Source organism: Phoca vitulina, unplaced genomic scaffold (assembly GCF_004348235.1).
Source record: "Phoca vitulina isolate PV1807 unplaced genomic scaffold, GSC_HSeal_1.0 scaffold25, whole genome shotgun sequence".
Lineage (NCBI taxonomy): Eukaryota > Metazoa > Chordata > Mammalia > Carnivora > Phocidae > Phoca > Phoca vitulina.
In genome coordinates this window covers 3,815,528-3,843,291 of record NW_022589728.1, presented here as the reverse complement: position 1 = coordinate 3,843,291, position 27,764 = coordinate 3,815,528, and the positions used below count along the sequence as shown (strand labels likewise).

Below are 27,764 nucleotides of genomic sequence, written 5' to 3'. Positions count from 1 at the left end.
ACATTTGGAAATTAAACACTTCTCTAAACTACCATGGGTAAAAGAATAAATCACTAATAAAGTGACAAAATATTGTGAGTGTATTGTAAATGAAAATACAACATATCAAACTTGAGGAGAGTCAGTCAAACACTACTTAAGAAGAATTTAGAACTCTTAAAATATATATTAGAGAAGAATAATGAATTTTTGTTAACAGCTTAGATTAAAATAAAATGCATGCATTTCTAGAAAGACCTAAATTACCAAGTCTTACTCAAAAAAAAAGCAAGTGGCCTGAATAGTCCTATCCTTTCAAAAGAATATAAATTTTAGTTACAAACCTACAAATAAATAAAACTCCTGGTCTAGATAGCTTAACTGGGGGAATTTTGCCAAATACTTAAAGAAAAAGTAATCCCAGTGCTGCACAAACTTCTTCAGAAAATTCAAGAAGAGTGAATATTTCCCAACTGAATCTCTAAACCTACAATTACTCTGATATTAGGTCATATAAATCCCTAAATATTTGGAAATTAAACAACACTCTTCCAAATATTTATGGGCAAAATAAGAACACAATAATAAGTTAGAAACTATCTTGAATGAAATAAGTGAAAATATAGCACATCAAATTTAATTTCACATAAAGGCATTAAAAGAAGAGAAAATTACAAACCAATATCTCAGAAACGTATATGCAAAAATTCTTGACAACTTTTTTGAAAATTGAATCCAATAACATATAAAAAACTTAAACCATTTTGATCAAGTGGGGTATATCCAAAAAATGAAAGATTGGTTTAACTTCTGAAAATAATATAATACACCATATTAATAGACTACAAGGCATTTGACAAAATCTAGCATTCATTCATGATAAAAACTTTTCAACAAAGTCATAATGAAAGGGATTTCTTCAACATGATGAAGGGCATATCATACTTAATGTTGAAACATTTAATGCTCTCTCCCAAAGATCAGAAACAAAGTATGAATGTCCACTCTCACCAAATGTAGTGTGCATTTTACTGGAGAATCTTACATTGCCATAAATCAATAAAGGATAAAATAAAATGTACCTATGTTGGAAAGGAATAATTAAAAATATATTTATTCACAGACAAACATGATCAGCTATAGATCCTAGAAATTAGAATGATTTTTGCAAGATTAAAGAACACAAAATCAAAATAACAATCATTTGTATCTCTATTACATTAGCAAAGAAAAACTAGAAATTGAATTTAAGAAATGTTAAAATGTTTATATCATCTAAAAATTATGAACTACTTAGGGATAAATCTGGTAAAATATATACAACATCTATGCACTGAACAATAAAAACTATTTCTGAGAGAAATTAAAGAAAATTAAAAAAATGGAGAGATATGCCCAGTACAAGGATCTCAAAACTCAATATTGGTAAATGTCAACTTTCCCAAATTTAGTTACAGATTCAAAGCAATCCCTATAAAAATCTAAATACCTCTAAAAATAGAGTGGCAATTTGATTTTTTTTAAAATGTAGAAACAGCAAGAGCTTCAAGTAGCTAAAATAATTTCATGTAAGAATTACATAGCTAAGGAACCTAAACTCCTGATTTCATGACATTAAAAGGCTACAGTAACTGAGATGGTGTGATATTAGTGTCAAAATATGTAAATAGACCGGCTCAACAAAATTGAATGTCCAGAAATTCATCTGCACATAATTATCAATTTATTTTTTGATAAAAGCATGAAACAATTCATTTGATAAAGAATAGTATTTTCAACAAACACTGAAACAATTAGTTATTAATTTAAAAATAACTTGCATCTCTACCTCAGTCTTAAAACAAGCATTAGCACCAAATAGATAAAGACATGAGAGAACATTATAAAACAAAAATATCTAAGAATAAACATAGGTGAAAATTTCTGTTTTGGATTAGTCAAAGATTTCTTTTTTTTTTTTAAAGATTTTTATTTATTTATTTGACAGAGAGATGGAGCCAGAGAGCACAAGCGGAGGGGGCCATGGCAGAGGGAGAAGGAGAAGCAGGCTCCCCACTGAGCAGAGAGCATGATGCGGAGCTAATGAGGGGCTCGATCCCAGGACCCTAGGATGATGACCTGACCTGAAGGCAAACATTTAACTTACTGAGCCAGGGGCGCCTGGGTGGCTCAGTTGGTTAAGCGACTGCCTTCGGCTCGGGTCATGATCCTGGAGTCCCTGGATCGAGTCCCACATCGGGCTCCCTGCTCGGCAGGGAGCCTGCTTCTCCCTCTGACCCTCCCCCTCTCATGTGCTCTCTCTCTCTCTCTCTCTCTCTCATTCTCTCTGTCTCAAATAAATAAATAAAATCTTTAAAAAAAAAAAAAAAAACTTACTGAGCCACCCAGGCACCCCTAGTCAAAGATTTCTTAAATATAATGCCAAAAACATGATCCATTAAAATATGATAAATGGGACTTCATCATAATTAAGAACTTCTAATTTGGGGCAACATATTTGAATACACACTTCACAAAAGAAGATATATCGATGGCAAATAAGCACATGAAAAGATGCTCAACATTATTAGTCATTTGAGAAATGCAAATTAAAACCACAATGAGCGATCATAACTGGTCTTTCTATTAGAATGCCTAAATCTAAAAACTGACCGTACCAGGAACTCTTTTTACACAGCTAGTATGACAAATGGCCAGCTGGGAAAACATACACCCCAATATTATCCAGCTATTCCGTGACTAGTATTTTACCCCCAAAAATAAGAGCATATGTCAACACAAAGACTTGTCCATAAATATTTATAGAAGCTTTATCTGTAGTACACTTTAGTGTAAGTTTTGCTTACAACAGAACAAATGTACATTACCAGGTGAATGGATGGTTATATAAGTGGTGGTACAGCCAGCAATGAAATATTACTCAGTAATAAATGGAATGAAGAACTGACGCATAAGGTAACAAGGACAAAACTAAAAATAATTATGCTATGTGAAAGAAGCCAGACGAATAATTATACATACTGATGATGTCATTTATATACAATTCTGGAAAATGTGAACCGATCTGTAGTGGCAGAAAGAAGGCTGGGGATGAAGTAAGGGTGGGATTGAGGGAGGATAAGATTAGGCACCTCCACTGGCTATGCACAAGCTGTCTCCTCTCAAGCTGGATTTTGTATTTCCCAAATTGGAATGTGCAAGGATCTAAATGTCATTTTAAGTCTGGAAAAGTAATAGTAAATCCTGAGGAGAATTCTTTATGAGCATTTCTTTGTGAGGCAACTTCTACAGGTGAAACATTGCTGCAAAGAAAGTTCATGGAAATTTGAGCTTTTACCTGTTCATTCTTGCCTGTAACTGTACAAATGATCCCATCCCATATCTAAGTGTTCCACTGTTTCCCCATCAGTGCCTTCTCCTTAATATAAAATTCTGTGTACACTATATAATATATATTATCTTATCCTATCATCCTATCATCTACTGATTCATCAATGTATTTTCCCACCAGTTAAACAACTCTCTTCCAAGATTTCTAAAATGTAGTTAATTTTATCATTATAGTAACTAATTTTTGTGCATAATTTGGTGTGTGTTCAACTGTAAAATACTTTTTGTCCTCTTTTTCCTATGAAACCTCTCCCACTATCTTTTCACACTGATTTATAAGCTAGTTGCTTTTACAAGAATTCATTTATAGGGAAATACTAATTTTGAGGAGAATTCTCCTTTAAATCATAGAATGCCATGATATTTTATCACCAAGTATTATGAAATGGACTAAAACAATAACCGGTTCATTACCCCAGATTATGTGACTCTGTTTTGTTGTCAACATTTATAAAAGTTTTCTTTCCTATTGAAAAGAACCTGGGTTTTGAAATCCAAAATAAAAACAAATTGCCATCTCATTAATAGAATATTTTGCTTAAAAATGACACACAGGGGGCACCTGGGTGGCTCAGTCCGTTAAGCATCTGGGGTCCTGGGGTCCTGGGATCAAGCCCCAAGTCAGGCTTCTTGCTCAGCGGGGAGTCTGCTTTTCCTTCTCCTTCTGCCCCTCCCCCCCTTGTGCTCTTTCTCTCTCCTTCTCTCAAATAAATAAGATCTTTAAAAAAAAAAAAAGGATTAAAAATTATACACAGATGCACACATTTCAAGGAAGCTTAAATGAGTGAAGGAAATACACATCTCATTAGATTATAAATCTTAAGCTAGCTGGTTTCAAATGATGCCTGGGGCAGGACCAGACAATGAGTAGGTCTGAGCAGACAGGCTGCCCTGGGAATGTGAGTTGCCAATTTCAGGGTCCCTGTGTTGCTGGAGAAGACGCACTGGAACTAGATCAAGTTAAAATACCACAAAACTGACTGTCTTACCAAGATTCAGCTGTTTTTCTTGAATATAGGCACACCTCATTTTATTTAGTTTTGCTTTATCATGTTTTGCTTTGCAGGTACCACAATTTTTTTTTTTTTTTTTTTTACAAATTGAAGGCTTACAGCAACTCTATGTTGAACAAGTCTCTCAGTGCTATTTGCTCACCTTGTGTATCTGTCAAATTCTGGTAGTTCTTGCAATATTTCAAACTTTTTCATTATTGTTGTATTTATTATGGTGATCTGTGATCAATGACCTTTCATGTTACTATGGTAATTATTTGGAGGCTCCACAGACTGTCCCCATATAAGATGGAGAACCCAATCAATAAATGTTATTTGTGGGGGCGCCTGCGTGGCTCAGTCATTTAAGCATCTGCCTTCGGCTCAGGTCATGATCCTGGAGTCCCGGGATCGAGTCCTGCATTGGGCTCCCTGCTCAGCGGGGAGTCTGCTTCTCCCTCTGACTCTCCCCCCTCTCATGCTCTCTCTCTATCATTATCTCTCTCAATAAATAAATAAAAATCTTTAAAAAAAATAAAAATAAAAAAATAAAAACAGAGAGAGAAGCACACTCTTGACTATAGAGAACAAACTGAGGGTTGCTGGAAGGCAAGTGGGTCAGGGGATCAGGTAATTGGATCAAAGACATTAAGGAGGGCACTTGATGTAACGAGAACTGGGGGTTATATGCAACTGATGAATCACTAAATTCTACCCTTGAAACAAATAATACACTATATGTTAACTAACTTGAACTAAAATAAAATAGGTTTCCCACATGTTAAGATACAGTCAAACTATCTTATGTAGATATCTCTCCTAGGTCTTCAACATTATATTTAAATAAATATATGTATTTTGTCAAATAGAGTTTTTTTTTTAAACTTTTTTTTTTAAGATTTTATTTATTTGAGAGAGAGAATGAGATAGAGAGAGAGCATAAGAGGGGGGAGGGTCAGAGGGAGAAGCAGACTCCCTGCTGAGCAGGGAGCCCGATGCAGGACTCGATCCCGGGACTCCAGGATCATGACCTGAGCTGAAGGCAGTCACTTAACCAACTGAGCCACCCAGGCGCCCCAGTCAGATAGAGTTTTGACTTAGTTTACTTAGATAAAATATTTTTTAAAACTGCTTTTAATATGATTAGAGAAACAGATATATCACATAATATGAAAGAAGTCTAATAAATTATGTATATTCCTGGAGAGCAAATGATAGTGCCAATTATTTCCACATATAAATTAAATGTAATCAAGATTATCTTTGATAATTGATAAAATGAAAGAAATATATGATTTGTCTCTCCAAATATTTTTCCATCTTACCTGCTGGTTTACAGGAAAGTTTCTGTTGATTTTTTTAATCTGCAACAATAAATAAATAATAAAAGTGAGAACAATAAACATAAGGTTACACAAGAGCCCCCAAATTTTATAAGACTCTATTTTTAGTGAGTTCATATATACTGATATTCTAAATTGACATACTAAAATCACTGCATGTCAAACACCAATTACAATTTTTCTTTAAAATTTTGGCTATCAAAAGTATTCCAAATTTGATATGTAAACATTTTGAAAAATATTTTCATCTAATAATTTTTTCATATATGAAAAATGAAAAGCTTGTGTTTCCATATAATGTTAAATGACAACCTATGGAGAATAGAAAGTAACTTTTGTAATTTATTTCTTCATTTTGAAATATTATATTCAATTTATTTTAACACTCAAGGGAACAGAGGAAATAGGATACTCAAATACTAAAAGATAAAGTACATGTGCCAAAATATTTTCATTTGGGACCCTAAATAAAATATAATATTTACTTTAAGATAATTTAATGAGTGACATTTCAAAACAACTTAAAATCAATCTTCGGAGAAAGGATTTCCTCTTTCACATAAACAAACTTCAAAATCCAACTGAAGATGAATATCAGATTTAGACAAATGACCTTCTAACACACAAAGTCTTTGTTCAACAGAATTTTTACTAATTAAAACTAATTTTTATTTTTCATTGATTTTCTAGATAACTTAAAGAATGCTAACTCTGTATGATATAATCATATACCACACTAAACACAGACTGTTTTCACTCAGAAATTGTTTTACTGAGTTATTTTATTGTTCCTTCTTTGTTAGTTTCGGTTCCCTTTGTCTTACTGATAAATGTGAAATGACAGGAAATTTAATGGATATGGTGCACAAAGTTGGAGAATCATTAAATGGCTCATGTACAAGAAAAGACTTACTGGCAACATATGTGTCATTTAAAATAGATAAGAAAAGAAAACTTGAGAAGATTTATGTGATTTCCACAGGGACATGTACAAAAAACATACATCTTTCTTACATTGCTATAGTCATTTCAAAATAGTTTTGTTTTGGTGAGGAATCAGCTAAAGAAATTTCTAAAACTACTGGTATCCTCAACTAAAATCAGGATAGTTTAGAGACACAGACAGAAAAACAGCTTCCTAAACATCTTTTATTAATCGATAAAAAAAAAATCCATATTGAATACTTCGTGGAACTATGCTTTTTGCTAGTTCTTATGGATTGTTATAAAAAATTGTAAAATTCTACCAATATTTTGCATGGACTCTTGTCTTCCAGCATGAACTATCTGGCGTTGTAACTTTTAATTTTTTAATCTGAAAAAAGTCTGAATAATTTGAATAATTGTAACAATGCTCAGGCCACAGTAATGTACGTAAATGTACACATGCACATACATGTATAGATTTGATAAATGCAAAGAAAAGTGTGGAGACTGTCATTCATTCATTTCTAAAATCCTTTTAATGATCGACCAATGTGAGTCATGGTGCTGTAAGTGCTGGAACATGAAAACGAAAGTCTTTCCAAGCTGAGACAATAGCATAATGGGGCTATTTTAACAGAGTCTGAAGAGTCCAAGTGGCTACAGTGTGGAGTGAACTTAAGTTCAGGGCTGGAGCCACAATATAGATGCATAATAACATTGTCAAGCTTTACAGTCATAGAGACCTGGGTTTGAATTCCAGCTGTAACTATTACTAAATATCATTAAACAGGTTATTAATTATCCTGTGTCTGATTTCCATCTTTTGTAAAATGCCTATAACAATATTAACCACATATATTTGTTGGAAAAATTAAATGAAAAAGCAAATGTCCTGAAGTTAGAGCTCAATAAGTGATGATTATCATTAATATAATAAATAATAATATATAAAATTAATATAAAAGAAGTTTGGATTTCTTTTGAAGACAATGAGAATGTCTTTATTTATTTATTTATTTGTTTATTTATTTATTTTTATTTATTTGAGATAGAGAGAGAGGGAGAGAGAACACAAGCAGGGAGAGCGGCAGGCAGAGGGAGAGAGAAGAAGGCTCCCCGCTGAGCAGGGGCTCGATCCCAGGACCCCTGAGATCATGACCTGAGGCTCAGGCAGATGCTTAACCAACTGAGCCACCCAGGTGCCCCAACAATGAGAATGTTTTAAAGAAGTTAAACAAAGATGTCTTTTTTCTACTATCCTTTGCAAATACCTTTCTGTTTTCTTGGGCACTCTAAGTTAGGGTTTATATACTCAAGGACCAAGTGAGTGACAACCATGTGTGAACCAGGCTGGGTTCCAGAGTAGAGGTTGCCCACTGTTCACCTACAGAGCCTCAATCACTTGCAGGCAGGCCACAGTTAGAGGGATAAGGAATCAGTTGAAGTTCCTTCAGATGTGAAAGTATTTATCAGTTGGAAACAGTATGCCTACTTTTACATTTACAAGCATATTCTAGGAAACCTCGATTATAAATAAACACTCAATGTAGAAAATGCTAAATGCTAGAAGTATATTGTTTTAAATTACTCATTTAGTAGTCATAAGAAATCATATCAATAAAATAGCTTGATAAGATAAAAATATTGGAAACATAAATGACAATTTAAATTTATTTTTAAAAATAAACCTGAATGTTATATGGTTGAAATAATGTTTAATTTATTAAATGTAATAAAATACCAAACTGTAAATAATATATTCTTAAATGCATTCATAGAGCAAAGTTTTAAAAATTGTTGGCATTTGGCAACAATATTAATTCTAAATAGTGGAAATCCTAAATTCTCTGCATCATTTTTAGACTGCTCTTCAAATAAGGAAAATTAAAATTTGTCCAAAATATGTTTTTAATATTAAACTTCTTAGAAACCAATGTTAATTATGTATTATCAGAACCAATAATTTGTGTTATGAGAAGCGGAAAAATTAATATAATCTTGAACAAAAAGAGTCAGTGTCTGAACATGAAGTCTTGAAAAGATGAAAGGACATAACTGCAGTCACATCAAACTAGCTCTTTATGGAGCAAGATTACTTAAAGCTATTAATCCTAAGAATGTAAAGGAAACAGAGTATGATTTTGACCAGGATTGCCTCACCTGTCATTCTACAAAAACAGCAAGTGACGTAGAAAACTACCAAGTAAAATGCATTCAAATGAAGGAAATCCATGTTACAGCTTTTAGTCCAAAAGACAAAGATAAATCTGTAAACACTCAATGTTTTAACATCATGTTGATTTAAGCTAAGAATGTGGAATATAATTAATGTCTATGTGGAAGTATAAGAGGATACAATTTGCATTGTGTATTTTTTTTCAGGAGCCCCTCACATCTTAATAAAAATAGGAAGTATACTTGAATCAGTACTCATAATATAAAGAAATAATAGGGAGAAAGAGGGAGGAGTGGTGGGAGGGAGGGAAGAATAAATAAATCTCCCAAGCAGAAGACTTTTATTTATGTAGATATTCTACCTTCAAGGATGAATACAGAATTAGAATTTATGTTGCTACCTTAGGGAAAGACATTTATTTCAAAGACAGCAAAGGTTTTCTATAAATCATTTTTAATCACATACCTCTTTACAAATCTGATGAAACTTATGTGACCTATTCTAGAAGATTTATAGATACTTTAAAACTTTATAGAGAGTTCCAGAAAAGAAGGAAAATTAATACAATGGCTCAAGAAATAGATGATTTGGCCTTCCATCAGGCAGTAAAACATGATTGTCCTACAGAGAAGATGACTACAGCAAAATGAGCTGAGACTGAGAGTGCTATGTCCAAAGCAAGAGGCTTTGCATCTCCAAGAAGTTCTATGCCACGGTTATTTACAAATGTACTAACTGGTTTAATGACTTCTACATATTTGAAAAACAATATCTAGATTCAGGTTGGTGTGACCTACTCAAAGGAAACAAAATCTAGGAGTGATAATTTCTTATTTTATTTGAGAACATAAGTTTTATAAAAGTATGGTATGAAATTCAAATATTTTAAAATCAAATATCAACTTATTTTTGTTTTATTGTGCAATTGTGGTAGGATAATGCCCAACTCAGTGGGTCATTTCTGGAATTATCTTTGATTCCTAGGATACTGAAGTCCATTTGAGAATGGAAATTCTACCTTCTTCTATTTTAAGTTCCCCCAACATGTGGTTTTAGTTCTATGAATGACATAAAATACATGACTGAGGTTAATCAAATGACACTTCTTTGTGTAGTATCTACTTAAAATGGCATTCAATAAAAATTGTTATTCAAAATCAAACCTATGCCATCATATGCTTAAATGAGCTCTTCCAGATTTGTTCAAGAAAACAATATATAGTACTTTAATTTCCATTTTTCTAGAATCACACTGGGACATTTCCTTCTAAGTAGAAAACCACAGTACCTCAAAAAATAAAAGAGACAGATATTTTCAGGGCTACAGCACAAAAACATGCACTCATTTACAGCATACTATGTTTTTACAATGCAGATAATCCATGGAAAGCTGCAAAGATTTCCTAGTTAATCTGTGTTCATATGGTCTAACCAGGGAATATGTTGAATAATTTTAAATTGAGATTAACAAATAGCTACCTGAACAAAATTTTTCTTTAAAATGGGTGAAAGGACCAAAAGAAAACAAATGAATCCTTTTAAGTTACCATGCTGTGAAAAAGAAAGTTGATATTTCTTCATAAACCTCTAGGCTTAGAAGTAGCAGAATAAAGGTCTAAAATAGTGCCCCATTATAAATGGCCTTCTTTAAATTTCTTTCTTTACATACCACTTAACATTGTTAAATGCTATTTATTTTATTATATTTTTGTATTATGATCTGCTTGCTCCCTCCCTTTAGAAAAAAGTTCATGAAGTCACAGATTTATGTTTTATTCCATACATTACTTCTTACATGTAAAAGATTGTCTAGGTCTTAGTGGGTGTTCAATCAATGTTTGTTGAACAAATGAAAAGACAGAATATCTCAGAACAAAGAATCAAATTCTCTGAGGTTAACTTAGTCTTGAAAGCAAGTTATTTCTAAAGAAAATAAATTTCTAGATTATTAACTTTGAATGTCTAAAGGAATTCTAACGGCTTCAAACCTAGTTTATACCATATATGAAAGTTGGAAGGAATGCCTGATGATTAATAGCAAGTTCTTATCTCACAGGAAGAATAGTTTCTGGATTGAGACAAAAGCATGGAGAGAGAGATGGGGGTAGGGGAGTTGGGGCTCCTGCTGTTTGGCATGGCAGGCCAAATTTTGAGGAAGTAGACACAGAAAGCACAAATTAGTTTGGGAAATCCCAGTGGAGAGCTTTGGACTCTCTTCCCCAAGTCCTCACAGAATCCCCATACCAAGCATGGTTTCAAAATGATAGAATAGCTCCAGCTAGAGGAAGTGTTTTAATCTGAAGAACAGAATCCAAAATTTCTCATGCCTGCCAGGCTGATGAGAAAATAATAGAAGTGCTGGAAGACAAGAAGAAGCTTCATGACATGTGAGCTGGAGGTGTTGGTGGGATCACACACATCAGGAAATGCATCAGGGACAAAGGGTGACATTCAGAGCACATGGGAAGAACTCCACAGAGGAGTTTCCAGGGACCAATACTGAAGTGATACATTATTCCTGCAGGGAGAAGGCGAGGAAAAGGAGAAAACTGGAATTTGAGTATTTACCCCAAAAGATTGAATTCTAATTTAGAAGTGATTAAGATACTAAGAATCACCAAGATTGAATTTACTGCATTAGTAGAAATGGCAGATTGAGTGCCATGAGATTTAAATAGATTTCTGTTAAGAAAATTTTTTTATGGGGGCGCCTGGGTGGCTCAGATGGTTAAGCGTCTGCCTTCGGCTCAGGTCATGATCTCAGGGTCCTGGGATCGAGCCCCGCATCGGGCTCCCTGCTTGGCGGGGAGCCTGCTTCTCCCTCTCCCTCTACTGTTCTCCCTGCTTGTGCTCTCTCGCTCTCTCTGTCAAATAAATAAATAAAATCTTTAAAAAAAAAAAAAAAAAAAAAAAAGAAAATTTTTTTATGAAACCTGAGCACAGTGCTTAGCCAGTAAATTATTGTTTAACCTCTCAGTAGGATTTCCTATCATCTGCTTTTCCTGACTTTTGACAGTGACCTGCATCCATTCATTTGTAGAGGGGATTTTGGAATTTCATTATCCAATTTGTCATGTAACAAAAAAGGATATCACAGATGAAGGTGCACACTTCTGTAATTTTATATGTTCTCGATAAAAGGGAGATGATTAAAAACAATACCCTTCTATAATACTTATACCACACTTCTAAGACACTATTTTAAAAATGCAAATCTTAAATTGGCAGAATCCCATACCATTCAAATCCCTCCATGATCTGGTGCCTGCCTCTCCTGTGGGTCATCTGTACACTAGATCTCTGTATGGAACTACTGGATACATGCCTGGTGCCTTCACTCACACACCCTCTCTCTGACACCACACCACCTGCTCTCTTGCGCACGCACACTCTCTCTCCTGTCCCTTTCCCTCTCTGACTCACACTCACTCCCTCTCTCTCTCTCTCTTTTTTTTTTTTTTCACCTAGCAGGAATCTAGTCTTGTGTGTGTGTGTGTGTGTGCCTAAGGTGCACAGAAGTTAAACATCTTTTAAATTCACCCTGAATATGGCACAGTCTGGTTCTGTCTGACACCAAAGGCTGTGCTGTTTTACTACATAATCAAGAACAGTAACCACCATGAAAACGTTTTGAAAACCCTAGTGGAACTGGCCAGTAACTTTCTCTTTTGTATTCCCTGTGGGTCTAATTCTTACATTGTTCTCATTGCATGTGCTTACAGATCTCTACATCACCATAACCCTTAATTGCACCGCCTTTATCTTCCCTTAGCTTAGCAGTGTGTCCAACTACCTAGCAAGTATTGTCAATCACCATTAACCATCTTGTGGGGGATATTGCATGATATTCCTACCTTCTCAAACTCATTAATAATCCTAGATATGAATCAAAATAATGCCAGTGTTCCTTCTGGTATTGGTGGTATTCTGCAGCTCATCACTAGGGCTCGATGTGAGGCTCTCTTCTGATTTGAAAATCTGTAACTGGTTTAGCTATCCTAATTCTTTTTTAACTAGGATCTGATTTAATCTTCTTTCTTAGTATAACCTTGTAATTATACTTATTACAGAGGCTTCTAATTTATTGAAGGAACCCCATTTTTCCACTTTGTTAATGATTTCCACATGAGTAAAATTAACAGAAAGGCAAAAAATAATGGAAATCACTACATTAATATATATTTTGGACTAATGATAGCCGTTGGTATTAGGAACTGACATACTCTTGCTCTGCCAAAATATAACATGTTTTTTAATTTTATCAGAAATTCTGGAAATTAAAAAAAAAGAAATTCTGGAAATTTAATTTTTATGACAAATCTCAATATGTAAATTTTAACATTTATTTTAAATTTCAAAGACAGTGAAGACTACATACAAAAACCTATTTGTAAGCCAGGTATGGTTTATGGAAACACATCTAAGGGATGGTTATGTTAAGAAGAAAAATAATTTAATCTCATAAATAGATATGCAAAACCATTTTTTAAAACGCAATTCTAATCTTTATAAAAGAATGGTAAAGGAAATAGAATAAGTGAAATAAGAAAATAATGATCTTTTTACATTATATAGAATCAACATTTATTTCAAATTAACAAATATCATGATTAAAAATTAAATATATGAAATCAATTTAACAAAAGAATATAAGGAATTGTCCTTATCATTATTATTTAACAGTGGCATTAAAAATTATAGCCCAGATAATATGGTGAAAAATAGAATGTAAAAATATGACTATTAAAAAAGGCAGAATGCATATGTCATTAGAGGAAGATAATCTACTATATGAAAAATGCCCAAGACAATTAGATTAAAAATGATTTTAAGGTGTTTGAATACCATGTACATATATCCAAACCAATAGTCTTCTTCAGTTTGAAAAAAAAAAAGGTACAGAAATGGAACAAAATACTTTTGATCACCCTAAGAATAAAATTCATAACAATTAACCTAATATGAAATATGGAGATTATGTAGATCCATTCCTGTCAGATTTCTTCCAAATTAAAATTTCTGGTGATATTATTTAAGTGCAACTATATTTAGACTTTATGGGCCCCTCAAGAATAAATGGTCAAATATATCGGAGAGTATTTAAGTTTAATCTCCAAGTCTATTCAAGTGCATTTAGAATTTTAAGTGCATGTAGAATTACAATAATTAAAACAGGGTTTTACCACTGCAAAACTAAAGGAGCCAATGACTTTAAACAGATAATTAACTGAATAAATAATATTGAATAATAAATATACTAATAAAAACATAATACATAAAAATAAAATAATAAAAATAATTGAATCTAAAATGTATATACTGAGTTAATGATAAAGGTTGTATTTTAAATTTTAACAGAGAGCAATAGTGGAGCAAATGGTAAATTACTTGAACAATATATCATCCACTAGCCTCCAATGCAGTCCATATTTAATGCAGACATATTTAAGAAAGAAAGCAAAATTATTACGTTCCTAAATAGGATGAGAAAGCATGAAGCACAGCTACCTTCCTGTTGATAACAACTAGAATAGAGTGGTGAACTGACTAAAAGCATTTTGTTTGAAGGCATCTGGGAGCACCTACTATCACAAGGGTGAGCATAGGTAAGGTCCCAGACAGATGAGCACACAGAGGTGAGCTGGCCTTCTGTAGACACTGGATTGGACTGGAAGAGAGTGAGAAGCATAATTTGCCCAGACAGAGAAAGAAGCAGAAAATTTACTTTTCTCATAGGATAATATTGGCAGCATTTGTGATCTGTAGGGCTTTGAACATAAAATTGGTTTTCACCTCAAGATATTTGCTGAGTTCTAAATCGAGGCAGGACGAAAGGTTAAAAATATTAATCTGAAAATTATGCAAAAGCAGACAACAGTTTTAGAAATTTGCTGTGCTGAGAGGTAAGCAAAGAGAATTCAGAGCCGGCTAAGGAGAGCTCCCAGGAATAGACTGTACTCTCAGCTCAAAGGCCTGGAGGGCTATAGAACTGGGAAAGGAAAAAAAAATAGAAATAAACAGAACCCTACAAAACTTCAACCCAGCCTTGATCCAGCTGATTGGATTAAGACATAATCTTGGTTTGCGGGACTAAAAAATGTTCATATTCTTTTTCTAAGTACTTATATTAAGATATAATCAGCAGTGTTTTAACTGATTAATATGCCCCCAAAATCCATAGTGCACTATTATTTAATGATATATTTTAAGTAATAATCATCCATTTATTAATTATGTTAAGTAATAATAATCCATTTATTAATTATGATTATTAATTATGATATATGCAAAGTTAAGCACCTATTAGTCCAATAGAAGTAGGTAATCTCAGAATATGATTACTATCATGGGAAACTGTTCATAATTAAATCTTGATTGAACAAAGGATAATATCATCTACACAAGAGGATGGTAATTTTATTTTATATATGTAAACAGAAATACACATATTTTAATGTATATGTAATAATATGCTAATAAAAACACTAGCATTAAATATGTTATTATTGCAATAAATTTTCATGTTATACTCTTCTGCACTTTAATAAAAATCTAAAATTAAAAACAAATGAAAGGATATATTTTAAAATACATTTTTCTACCAACACTAATACTCCAAATGGCAAATGGAGGTTTTGTGTTTGATTTTCTAGAAAACAATAGGCCCAAGAAATATAAAAGTCAAGTAATAAAAAGATATATTCTTGCAGAAAGAGAATTTTGAATAGATTTTTTTAGGGGGAAGAATAATTAAATACCCAACATGAGAAGAATCTTCATGTTTTGGATGAAATGAAATAGAAAAGAAAGTTATTTTCTAGATCTTATAATTAATTACTGAAAATTTTACTTGCTGCATATCATCTACATAGTTTTATAGATATTAAATAATGTTGGAAAAATGATGCATTCTATTTTATAAAACATTTTCACCATTTATTCTGTCTTCTTATTTTATTCTATTACATTAGGGATAGGGATTTTTTTTTCTTGTAGGAATCTTTGGTATTGATGAAGTCTTACATTTAAAGAAATAAGTATTTTGAAGCTCTATTATATGCAAGAATATATTCCTATAGTATTAAAAGTTTAATTTAAATTCAGTAGCACTGAATTTAAAGACTTTCATTTCATTAAAGACTTTTCATTAGAACTTTGAATTTTAAGTTTGAGACAGCTTCAAAAAGCTAGAAGGACAAATATAAAGTCATTGAATACTTATATTACAAATTTTTTCAGATGAGTTTCTTATACTAAAGAAATGAAAATAATCATGGTAAATCAACTAATTTAACCAACATCAAAAGTGAACATCTGATAAAATAAATATTATGAACTGTACTTTAAGGAGTGATATTCACTTTGACTAAATGCTGGGGAAAATGATAAGTATGTGTCTTCCTTTTTCTTTAACAGCATTTCACAAATGTTAATGGAAACCCCTTAAAGGAAGCTTAATTATTGCAGTAGATCTGTTAAATTGAGATAAGCGTGATATACAACTGGTTCTAGTAAAGATTAGTTTAGAACTAACTGATTAAAAATAAAATTTGGTGTAATAGGACTGTCCATTTGTTTTAAATATCACTTTATTTTTTGAATCCCTTAATTTTGTATATTCATTTTTAGCACCATCAATTGTATCTAGAAACTAAAGTAGTAATATCCCCTTGTGACTATCTCTTCAGACCAAAAAAGAAATACAATAGGATATTCAAATATTCCTTTTAAAAATTTTTTTCCTCCTACTTTTAATGTCTTTAATCCCACTCAAATGTTTGAAGATCAGTGAGGATCTTATATTAAAAACTTTTTATCCAAGTTCTATTAATCTTTTATTTTTTTATACCTCATAAACAAATAAATTTTGGTGGCTGAAGTTGTGTGTTCTCAGAATGGATGCTGCAGGATCCTGCTAACAAGGTATATTTTCCCATGGAAATCAATTTTGAAGATTTACCCAAGCAAATCATTCTTATGGAAGCAAGAAACAGTCCTCCAATTCCCTTAAAGATTTGTGGCCAATATTATTTAACAGATGTGTGAGGACTAAGAGAGATCTTTATTCTATAGATATAAATCCACCTCATGACTAGTGATATTAGTGTGTGGGCACATACGGCAATATATCCATTCTGCATCTGCTGATAAAACTCTACCTTTACCATGTAGAGGGAAGAATCAAAAAATGATTTTTGCCTCAGGAGCCCACATTTCAACTCATATTTTTCATCCATTTTTTTTTCAGGATATGGATTATAGAATGCCATTGCTACCTTGGTTACTCTCCATCCCTATGGATATAATTTTAAAAGTATGCCATGTTGTTTCTAAAAACATATCTATTAACAGTAAATCAATATTTCAGGATGATTTGGTATTATATGCAAATGAGTATTCTTAAACTTTATTTTTCCTAATACAAGAATTTTTCAATTCTACCTGTCATCATCTTTAAGATTAGCATATATATAAGCACTATAAATATACCACCACATCTATCTATATCTGTATCTATATATATCAACATCTACATCATCTATCTAATCTTACTGTGAATTAAAAACCTAAAAGCTGAAAATAGGTTGCAACCATTTATAAATCATATGTTTATTCATTTGGAGGTGACTTACTCATTCTTCCATGAATTCACTAAACCTCAGAAATGACTGTATGTCAGACATCAAGTGAATGCCAAGGATATAGGATTCTTACCCTCAAAAATCATCTGGTGTAGCTGGCAAAACAAACATGCAACAAATAATTCTAAGTTTTGGAATGAGTGTTAAAACAAGTCGTCTAAGATGCTATAAAAGTAAAAAAGAGGGAAAAACTGGCAGCAGGGTAGTTGTGCCTGCACAGTGTAGGAACCATGGGTTTCAGGAAGTGATGAAACATATTTTAATAAGTCAGTATTAATCATAGGTGAAGAAATCAGGTTTACCATGGCTAAGTTATTAGACAGGACTCTTAATGAAGAAAATGCACAGTGTTTATACATAATAATTCAGACTCAATCCTCAGGAAATGTTTAGAGCCACCTCTGCACCCTATTCAGGTGTCCTCAGCTTTTAAGCTCCATCATAGAATAAGGGGTCTTTTAAGATGTATTCAATTGAGCAACTGCAAACTCAAAATGATTTCTTGCATAATTTTCTAATGGCCCTTCATCTACCTACTTAGCACACTTCATTTACACCTTCTCTTCCATATTACACTGCTACTAGGCAAGAATGTATCCTCCATGGAATGCTTAGTACCCTATAATGAACATTTAGAGGGAAAAGGTATTTCCTTAGTCTTGCTTCCCTAGAAATATAGCCTGAAGAAGTCACATAGGTTAAACCTTTATTAAGGGAGAATGTTCAATCCCAAGGAATCAAGAGTGAAAGGCAAAAGGAAGCAAGGCAGAACAGCAGAAGGCAAATGTAAGGTGGTGAGTTGCCTGAGTCACTGAGCTAGCAATAGCTTCTCCATGAAATATTGTTGTTAAATCAAGTGTGATAAGTAGAGCTTTATGCAGTTACTGCATTTCCAAATAGTTCATCTATTGGGGAAGGGCAAGGAATTTGTTAGCTAGTTCCTTTTTGCCCCTTGTCTCTCACTGGATAATGTATGACCCATGGGGATCAGTTTGCACATTCCTACTGAGTTGCCATTAGTGAAAGGGCTGCTGGTGAGCCCAGTGGGATTGGCTCCTGCCACTATGAGCATGATGAAGGCCATCTTGAAGTCCAGCCCTAGGCACTGCAGGTATCTAAAAGGGTGGGCGTGTTAAGCTGAGGCCCCCTGGGAAGTTCCAGTGGCTCTAAAACTGGAGAACATTAAGAACTGGGAATGCTCTGGCCAGAAATAAAGGCAAAAGAATGAGTCCACCTGGGCGAGGGGGATGGGGTCATGCAGGCAGAACCGGCTGGATAAAGGGTGGCATATAAATTGTGTCCAGGAACACTGCTCCATTTTAGAATGATTGCATTATTCAGCTAGTATCAAAGCAGATGTTTTGGGTTGTACAAATGAAAATTAGTTAATATTGTTCAATATCAAAAATTTAAGAACTTTATTTAAGTTTTAGTTAGCAGTTTTCCAAGAAACAAAGTAGGTTATTTTACTCTAATTGTGTAAAAAGCAAAAATATGGTTGTCAAAAATATGCACACAGTGTAATGCCCAAACTTGCCCTTGGTTTTATTCTGATTTAAATTACTGACTCTGCAGTTTGATTTCACTCTCTATAACCCATTTTTAGTTGACACCTGCATGTCTGACGTTCATATTTTGGTGCATGAGGAAAACAATGTAGAAAACAACAACACGCTAGCACTAAAAAGTACATCTAAGGACTCAGAAATGTCAGCAGCTATAAAAAGAAAGGAAAAGTCTACTTAAGTGACACCCATGCTTGTCAGAACCACACTCTGCAACCTCTGATCACAGCCCTTAGTTCATTGTCGGTAAATCTTCTTTGTGCTCAGCTTTATTTTGTCATGACTTTCAATTCACCTACAAGCTTTGTCAAGCCTTTTCAATGTGGCAGACATAATAGTTTTTCCTTTAGCTTTTCACAACCAACATTTCTAGGGAAAAAATATTCTATGTTTTCAACCTTCAAGTGTTTGCCATCATTAGATGGAGATCTATTAGATTAGAGATACAGATCTCTATGAATTAAGCATATGACTCCAGAACGAGTTTGTTTTCACTTCTGAAGATAAATGTGTAAAAGACAGAAGATGAGTGAAATACCTGCTGAGTCAACTCAGAGGACTGATTAAAGTGTGTGTGTGTGTGTATGTGAGAGAGAGAGAGAGAGAGAGAATCCTGAAAGACTGTGATCATCTCACAAAAATCAGAGAAGGTATTGGTTATATACACATTTACTTTAGGATTAGTATGGTTTTAATATTAAATAATGTGGTAGATACTGTTAGTTATTTGTCTCAAAAGCTGTTCACAATCTTCTTTTCTCAATCATTTCCCACTGTAAACACCAAAAATGGTAGAGACTAGCCACCTTCACCTCCCTGCCCCCACCCCCATTAACAAACTTTTCTCTCAGCCTGATAAAAGGGGAGATGTGTAGATGGTGCTACTTATCCTTCTTTCCTTTCTTTCCTGTTCCAAAAACTAAAGTTATGTTTGGAACTATTGAAGCCCTTGTGTGACCATGAGGTACAAACCAGGTAAAAGTCAACACTCTAATGGTAGTGGAGGGCAATAACGTGTATAGACAGGAGATGGGTTCTTGGTGGCTTCCCTGAACCACTGAAACAAAGCCAGTAAATGTCACCGGCCAGAATTCTTGTCAGTTGGGAACAAAACCCAACTATTTACTCCATCAGTACTTAGGGCTTCTTTTATTTGTCATTGAAAGCATTCTTAATTGATACAAACATCTGGGGAAGAGAATCTATTCTTTTTCACATGATACAATGTGAATTATATACTTTGAGATTCTCACGTGTGCAATCATATATTCTTATTTAAGATCATACTAATTTTCAATAAACCTTTGGGAATAGAAACACATAATATCTATCTATCTATCATCTATCTATCTATCTATCTATCTATCTATCTATCATCTATCTATCATCTATCTGTCTATCATCTACAAGCACATGCGTACACACACACACAAGTAATACTTTTCAAGTTACACATTTCATTCCAATAAAAGAAATGCATGCTGAGAAAAAATATATATATATATACACACACATTTAAATACATATACATATGAAAGAATTTAGAAAAGAGGAGGAGATATCCAAAGAATACAAAAATACAGATTTGAAGAGGCACATGAACCCCAATCTTTATAGCAGCACTATCAACAATAGCTAAATTATGGAAAAAGCCCAAATGATTGGATAAATAAGATGTAGTATATATACTATGGAATATTACTCAGCCAACAAAAAGAATGAAATCTTGCCATTTGCAACGACATAGATAGAACTAGAGTGTATTATGCAAAGCGAAATAAGTCAAAGAAAGAAAAATACTATATGATTTCATTCATATGTGCAATTTAAGAAAGAAAACAGATGAACATAGGGGAAGGGAAGAAAAATTAAAATAAGAAAAACAGAGGAAGGCAAACCATAAGAGACTCTTAACTATAGGGAACAAACTGAGGGTTGAAGAAGGGGAGATTGGTGTGGGATGGACTAAATGGGTGATGGGTATTAAGGAAGGCACTTGTGATGAGCACTGGGTATTAATGCAAGTAATAAACCACTAAATTCTATTCCTGAAACCAATACTACAATTCCATATGTCAACTAACTTGAATTTAAATAAAATTTTGGAAGAAAAAAAGAAAAGAAGAGGGCATTCCTTTATGTTAGCACTTAACCTTGGAAATGTCAAATGAATCTATGTTCATCAATCAGCATTAGTTTAGTGGTGTAGTAGTAGAAAGTGATTGGGAAGATTGGATTTATGAGACACTGGTTGAAAGAAAGCTATATATTTTATCTGCCTCCTCTGTTTCTTTTTAAACATGAGAGAACTTTGGTGTAGACCTTTGGCTTGCCTAAAATTGAAGCTGCTTAATGGGTGTAGTCACTACTAGACACTCATTTTAACTCATTATATCCAGTTTCATCAACATTCTGTTACCCAAACAACCATCTTTCAGAATCTCAAATGACTGTTCTACAAAACAAAGAGATGCAACCCCATATACAATAAGCAAACTGATCCTGTCATTGATGGCTTATGGATTAAATCATTTCATTTAGAATGCAACTGGAGAGAGGGAAAACTGCAAATGTTTCAGCATCACTTAAGGGCCACAATGTTTAACCCTCACATTGATTGAAACTTAACTTAGTGCCTCTTTATGAGGAAGAATATGAAGCCCAAGCCCTAGAACTCATAGGTAGAGAAACTAGGACTTCATGTCAAGGCTGATGATGCCAAAGCCCATGCTTTTTTTCTCATTGGAAAAATACCTCTGCAAAAGCGTCCATTTAGATTGCCTTTGACTGATCAAACCACAGAGTGTTTTGAAGTCAGACTTCTTCCTATTTTCAGGTCTAGCTATACAAATACTAATGGTTGATTAGTAAGTTCCTTACTCAGTAATGCAGATAATAGTACCTTAATCTGTATTTGTTTTTATTACCATATCATATGTGTGCACGTGTGAATATTTTTGTAATTTAGTCAATTAATATTACAAATGTTCTAGAGTTACATGAGATCAACCTTAGAGATATTTGAAGAGTGGTCTTGGGGACTTTCCAAAATCCAGCCTCTTCTTAATGATTTCCATCTAGCCCTGGTATTCAGTGAGCTACGATTAATGATTTTGAAGTTTTCAGTTATTTTAGGGATATATCTAGACCTGCCCTATTTGGCAAGGCTCTAGTTCAACAATATGGAGATGTATTTCCTGGAGAATTAAAACATTAAATAGTTTGGTGCAATGAGATAGGGTACACATTCTCTTATTTTATTAAACACACACATCAGATAAAACAACACTTCTATAATAATCATTATTTCATAAGAAAGTGGGCATTTAACGCCACAGATATAAGAAAAAATACATATCAAATTAATGATTTGTTCTTAAAAATGAGATTGATGAAAAACTCACTTATTTTGATCTAAACATTTTCATTTTCCCACCACCAGTGACAATTTCCATATTAAATAAGATGCATTGTTGTGATTTAAGTCTATTAATTTTTTCTCTTGTATGAATAGATACTCTTATCTTTACGTAAAATGTCTTTCCCCACCAATTCACCTATTTTATTCTTATTCATTATTTACATATCAACTTTAGGAAGTTATCCTTACATCTGTGGGTACATATAGGTTTAACCTCTCATAACACTTTTTCGTGCCATCTAAGAAAGCTGTAATTCCACATTTACTGGTGTGCTTATTTAATTAATGTCTCCTCCTCCACTGGACTATTTGTTCCAAAAAGACAAAGACTATCCATTTTGCTCAAAATTACAGTACGAAGGGCACCTGGGTGGCTCAGTCGTTAAGCATCTGCCTTTGGCTCAGGTCATGATCCCAGGGTTCTGGAATCGAGCTCCACCCGTGCTCCCTGCTAAGCAGGGAGTCTGCTTCTCCCTCTCCCACTCCCCCTGCTTGTGTTCCCTCTCTCACTGTGTCTCTCTCTGTCAAATAAATAATTAAATCTTTAAAAAAAATTTACAGTACCAATCCCTAGCAAATTAACACTATAGTCTCTCAAAAATATTTGAGTAAATAAATGGATAAACAAATCAGGGAGCTGACAATTATCTCAAAAATACTTCAATATCTGGTGTTAATGTAATTACAAATAATGTAAGTAAATATACATATATTTGCATTATATATACACATTATGTGTATTCTTTAAAATAAACACTTTATTTTAAGACAGTTTTAGATTTATTGGCCATCAAATGTGGAATTTAAGAAACAAAAAAATAAATAAAGAAGAAAAACAGACTCTTAAACTCAGAGAACAAACTGGTGGTTGCCAGAGAGGAAGTAGGTGGAGGGATGGGGAAACAGTTAAAGGGGATTAAGAGGACACTTATCTTGATGAGAACTGAGTAATATATGGAATTGTTGAATTATTATATTGTATACCTGAAACTAATATAACACAGTATGTTACTTATACTTTATTAAAATAGTTTTAGGTTTATGGAAAAATTCCTAAGACAGTAATTCCCATACGCCACACACCGAGTTTCCCTTATTATTAGCACTGTATGTTTCATCACTATGGAACATTTGTTATAATTAATGAACCAATATTAATATATTATTATTAACTAATGTCGATGTTTTCTTAAGAGTTCCTTAGTTTTTATATAATATCCTTTTTCTATTCTAGAATCTCATTCAGGATACAATATTTTTTTTCTTTTTTTTTTATTATGTTATGTTAATTACCATACATTACATCATTAGTTTTTGATGTAGTGTTCCATGATTTATTGTTTGCGTATAACACCCAGTGCTCCAGTCAGTACGTGCCCTCTTTAATACCCATCACCAGGCTAACCCATCCTCCCACCCCCCTCCCCTCTAGAACCCTCAGTCTGTTTCTCAGAGTCCATAGTCTCTCATGGTTTGTCTCCCTCTCAGATTTCCCCCCCTTCATTTTTCCCTTCTTACTATCTTCTTCTTTTTTATTTTTAACATATAATGTATTATCTGTTTCAGAGCTACAGATCTGTGATTCATCAGTCTTACACAATTCACAGCGCTCACCATAGCACATACCCTCCCCAATGTCTATCACCCAGCCACCCCATCCCTCCCACCCCCCACCACTCCAACAACACTCAGTTTGTTTCCTGAGATTAAGAATTCCTCAAATCAGGATAGCATGTTATATTTAGTCATCATTACCCTAAGGAGTTAGGCTACTCCTGGCTGTGACTCTTTCTCAGACTTTCCTTGTTTTTTATGACATCAGTTTTGAGGAGTAATGGTCAAGTATTTTGTAGATTCTTCATTAGCTGGCATTTTTGATGCCTTTCTCATGACACAACAGAGGTTATAGATTTGTGGGAGAAAGACCACAGAGGTAAAGTGCCATTTTTACTACATTATATCAAGGGTACAGACTATCAATGTGACTGTAACTGTTAAAGTCTACTTTGATTACTTGCTGTGGTTATACTTTTTATGTGTCTCCTTTATAAAGTTATACATCTTTCCCCTTTCCATTCTGTACTCTGAAAGGAAGTCACTATGCATATTAAGAAACAACATTAAAAAATAAAACATATTTTAATACTCCTGTATTTTTATTAATTTACTAATATCTACAACATTTTATTGATTTTCCATTGTACAACATTCTTCTAAAATGTGGGGTAAAATATTAACCTTATATTAATGTAAATATAATACTGCTCTTTAAAATTATACGTTATAGACTGTGGTAGTTAGCAGCTGCAGAAATATCTTATTTGAATCTCATTGTAACCTAGCAAGGAAGACAAGAACAATGACAGTTCATTCTTTGAAATGTTAAGAAACTAAGGAACAGAGCTTTTTCTTAAATGGTTTAGTATAGGTTGCTTGCATAACTTGGAATATTTTGTAATTGGTGCAACCAAAACAAGAACCAGGTTTTCTGACTCATAATTGTACTTAAATATAAAGCACATACTTAAACTTTGAACTTTTTTCACTACTGCTAATGTAGCATATAATATTATTTAATGAGAAAACACAAACCCTGATTAATCATCATAATAAAATGTAATGTCATTTAATGTTTTCATATATAATTATATGTAAATGGATATTGCAAATTCAGTAAATACATGTCAAGATAATAATGAAGCTTTAAGATACTTGAGTTCATGGTAATGTCAGTAACAAAAACTTAAATACATAATTAATACTCTACTTATTCGTAAAAGCTTCTACATCCAGGGACAGGGACCAGGATGGGAAAACCCAGGGAAAAAGGCATCAGTGATATTTCTATTGAAAAAAAAAAAAAAAAAAAAAAAAAAACCAGCCTGTGGCATACAATACTTACCCTTTTATATTAGAAGAGATGCCAAGTAAAAGAGAAATTTAAATTAGTGTGTGTCTTTCCCAAGGCAGAACTAGTACAAATGGATGAAAGCTACAGGAGAGCTTTATTCAGTATAAGGGAACATTTCCTGATACTGAGTTGTCAAATGTTCAGTTGCTGCATTGTGAAACAGTGGCTTTCTTGTCTTTGAAAGATTTCCAGTATAAAGTTCTCTGAAGGGACTTTTGCAGAAGATATTTCTTAATTGGGTGGGAGATGGGACTTGACGACCTCCATGGCCCATTCTAATGACCATTTTTACATTTCTAACATTTAAAAATGTTCATAAGAGAATTAAGCTGCTGTGAAATACAGAGGTGTTCAAACGTATTTGCCTTGATTTGTAATTAGATATATGAATTATAGTCTATTTATTCCTGACCCTCTGGTCCACTGTATTTTTCTATTCTTGCCTCTTAGAAAGTCATTCAGAAGATTTGTTTCAAAAAAGAAAAAAAAAAACACACTTGTTTATCAGACACCTCTTAGGAGAGGTAAAGATTTATGAGGGACAGGGAAATATGTCCAGATAATAGGCAGTCCACAGGAATCATCTATGTGGAGGGGCACAGCGCTGACAGGACCTCTTCTCCACAGCTATTCTAAATCAGATGATGCTGCCAAGGTTGTAAGAATTTAATGAGTAGTATTTAATGAGTTAGAAGAATTTAATGAGAAATTCTCACTGCAGTGCTTACTGTAGCTCAATTAATTCCCCTTTCCCTCTTTTTCTTCCCCACTTTTGCGGTTATCTGTCCTTCAAACAACTACTGATTGACTGACTGACTCATTCATTCATTTCATATTTGTTCAGCATGGACTATGGTAAGGACCAAAAATGCAAGGACATAGGACAGTGGTGCTGCCCTGTTTGATCAGGATCAAGTCAGGTTGGACGCACCAGTTCCTTGGCCAGGGCCACTGCTGCTGTTGTTCCCCAAATAAGACAGAACTCCCCACATCACACCTTCACAGTGACTCCCTCTGACATTAGTTCTGACCTCTGTCCAAGAGACTGGACCAGTCACACTTGCTCTTTCGGCACCAGCAGTTCTCACAGCCTTCAGATGATTTATCCTGCCTCATTTTCTGTAGTATTTGAAGGCTTTTAGCCATGCCTGCCAAGGCACTGAGAAAAACAAACCCTCTTTCCAACTCCAAAGACATCTTCATTAGTGTGTTTCAACTCAACAATTATGATTATTTTTGTTGTAATATTACAAGTGAGCTGTTTTTAAAGGATGTAGGGTCTCAAATGATATCATATTCTGCTTTGCACTTGGATTAATTAATAACATGCATATTAGGCTGTTTTTCAGATATATGCAAGTGCATTTTGTGTCTATTCTGGAAGACTAAATGTGATAAAACTAGAGGTATGCTTTTCAGATTAAACCATGAGATTTAGATTAGATGAAAAAAATGCAGGGGATTTATCTAGATGCTGAATTAGTTTTCTATTGTTGCAATCACAAATTACCACAAGTTTAGGGGCTTGAAAACAAAATACTAATCTATTATCCTACAGTTCTATAGGTCAGAGGTCCTAAATGTGTCACACTGGCATAAAATCAACATGCTGGCAGGGATGTATTCTTTTCTAGAGGCTCTGGAGGAGCAATATCTCCTTGTCTTTGGCAGTTTCTACTGGCCTCCTAGCTTTCTTTAAGTTCTGGTCCCTTCCTGCATCTTTGGGGCCAGCAGTGTCAGACCTCCTCCTCACATTGCTATTTCCATGGTTCTTTCATTTTACTTCCTTCCACTTTTTTTTTTTTTTTTTTTAAGGTAGGCTTCACAGTCAGTGTGGAGCCCAAGGTGGGGATTGAACTCATGACCCTGAGATCAAGACCTGAGCTGAGATCAAGAGTCAGATGCTCAACTGACTGAGCCACCCAGGTACCTCTTATCTTCTCTCACTTTTAAAGACACTAGGGATTACATTGGGCAATCCTGGATAATCCAGCCTAATCAATTTATTTGAAGGTTAGCTGATTAGAAAAATTAATTCCAACTACAACCTTAACTCTCTTTGCCATGTGAGATAACATTCTCACCAGTTCTAGAAATTATGGCATAGATATTTTGGGGATGCTATTATTCTGCCCATCATAGATGCACAGAATAAAAATCTGAAACAAAACCAAGTTTAAGTGCTAGTTTGGAGTTATTGACTAAATCATATTTTCAAATTTCTTTTGTTACTCTTTGTAACTTATAGATTAAAAATTAGGATTTTTTAAAACAAATACATGGTTATTCATTTTTTTTTTTTCTGGTAGGGCAGTTAACATTTAAAAGGTGTATATAGGATAGATATGATAGTGATAATCTGAGAAGAACTATTTTGGCCTTAAGGAATTCCAGTGAGAGAAGCTGATAGGTTTTAAT

At 33.6% G+C, this 27,764-nt stretch overlaps 1 protein-coding gene across 8 annotated transcripts in view; it reads right to left on the bottom strand.

Moving 5' to 3' along the window:
* SNTG1 (syntrophin gamma 1) overlaps window positions 1-27,764 on the bottom strand; it is a 907,627-nt gene that overhangs the window by 162,689 nt on the left and 717,174 nt on the right. For all 8 annotated transcript variants that reach the window (XM_032421884.1, XM_032421883.1, XM_032421890.1 and 5 more), the window contains one exon: window positions 5,687-5,725. In XM_032421884.1, the coding sequence (XP_032277775.1) occupies window positions 5,687-5,725 (39 nt within the window). The remainder of the gene's footprint in view (window positions 1-5,686; window positions 5,726-27,764) is intronic.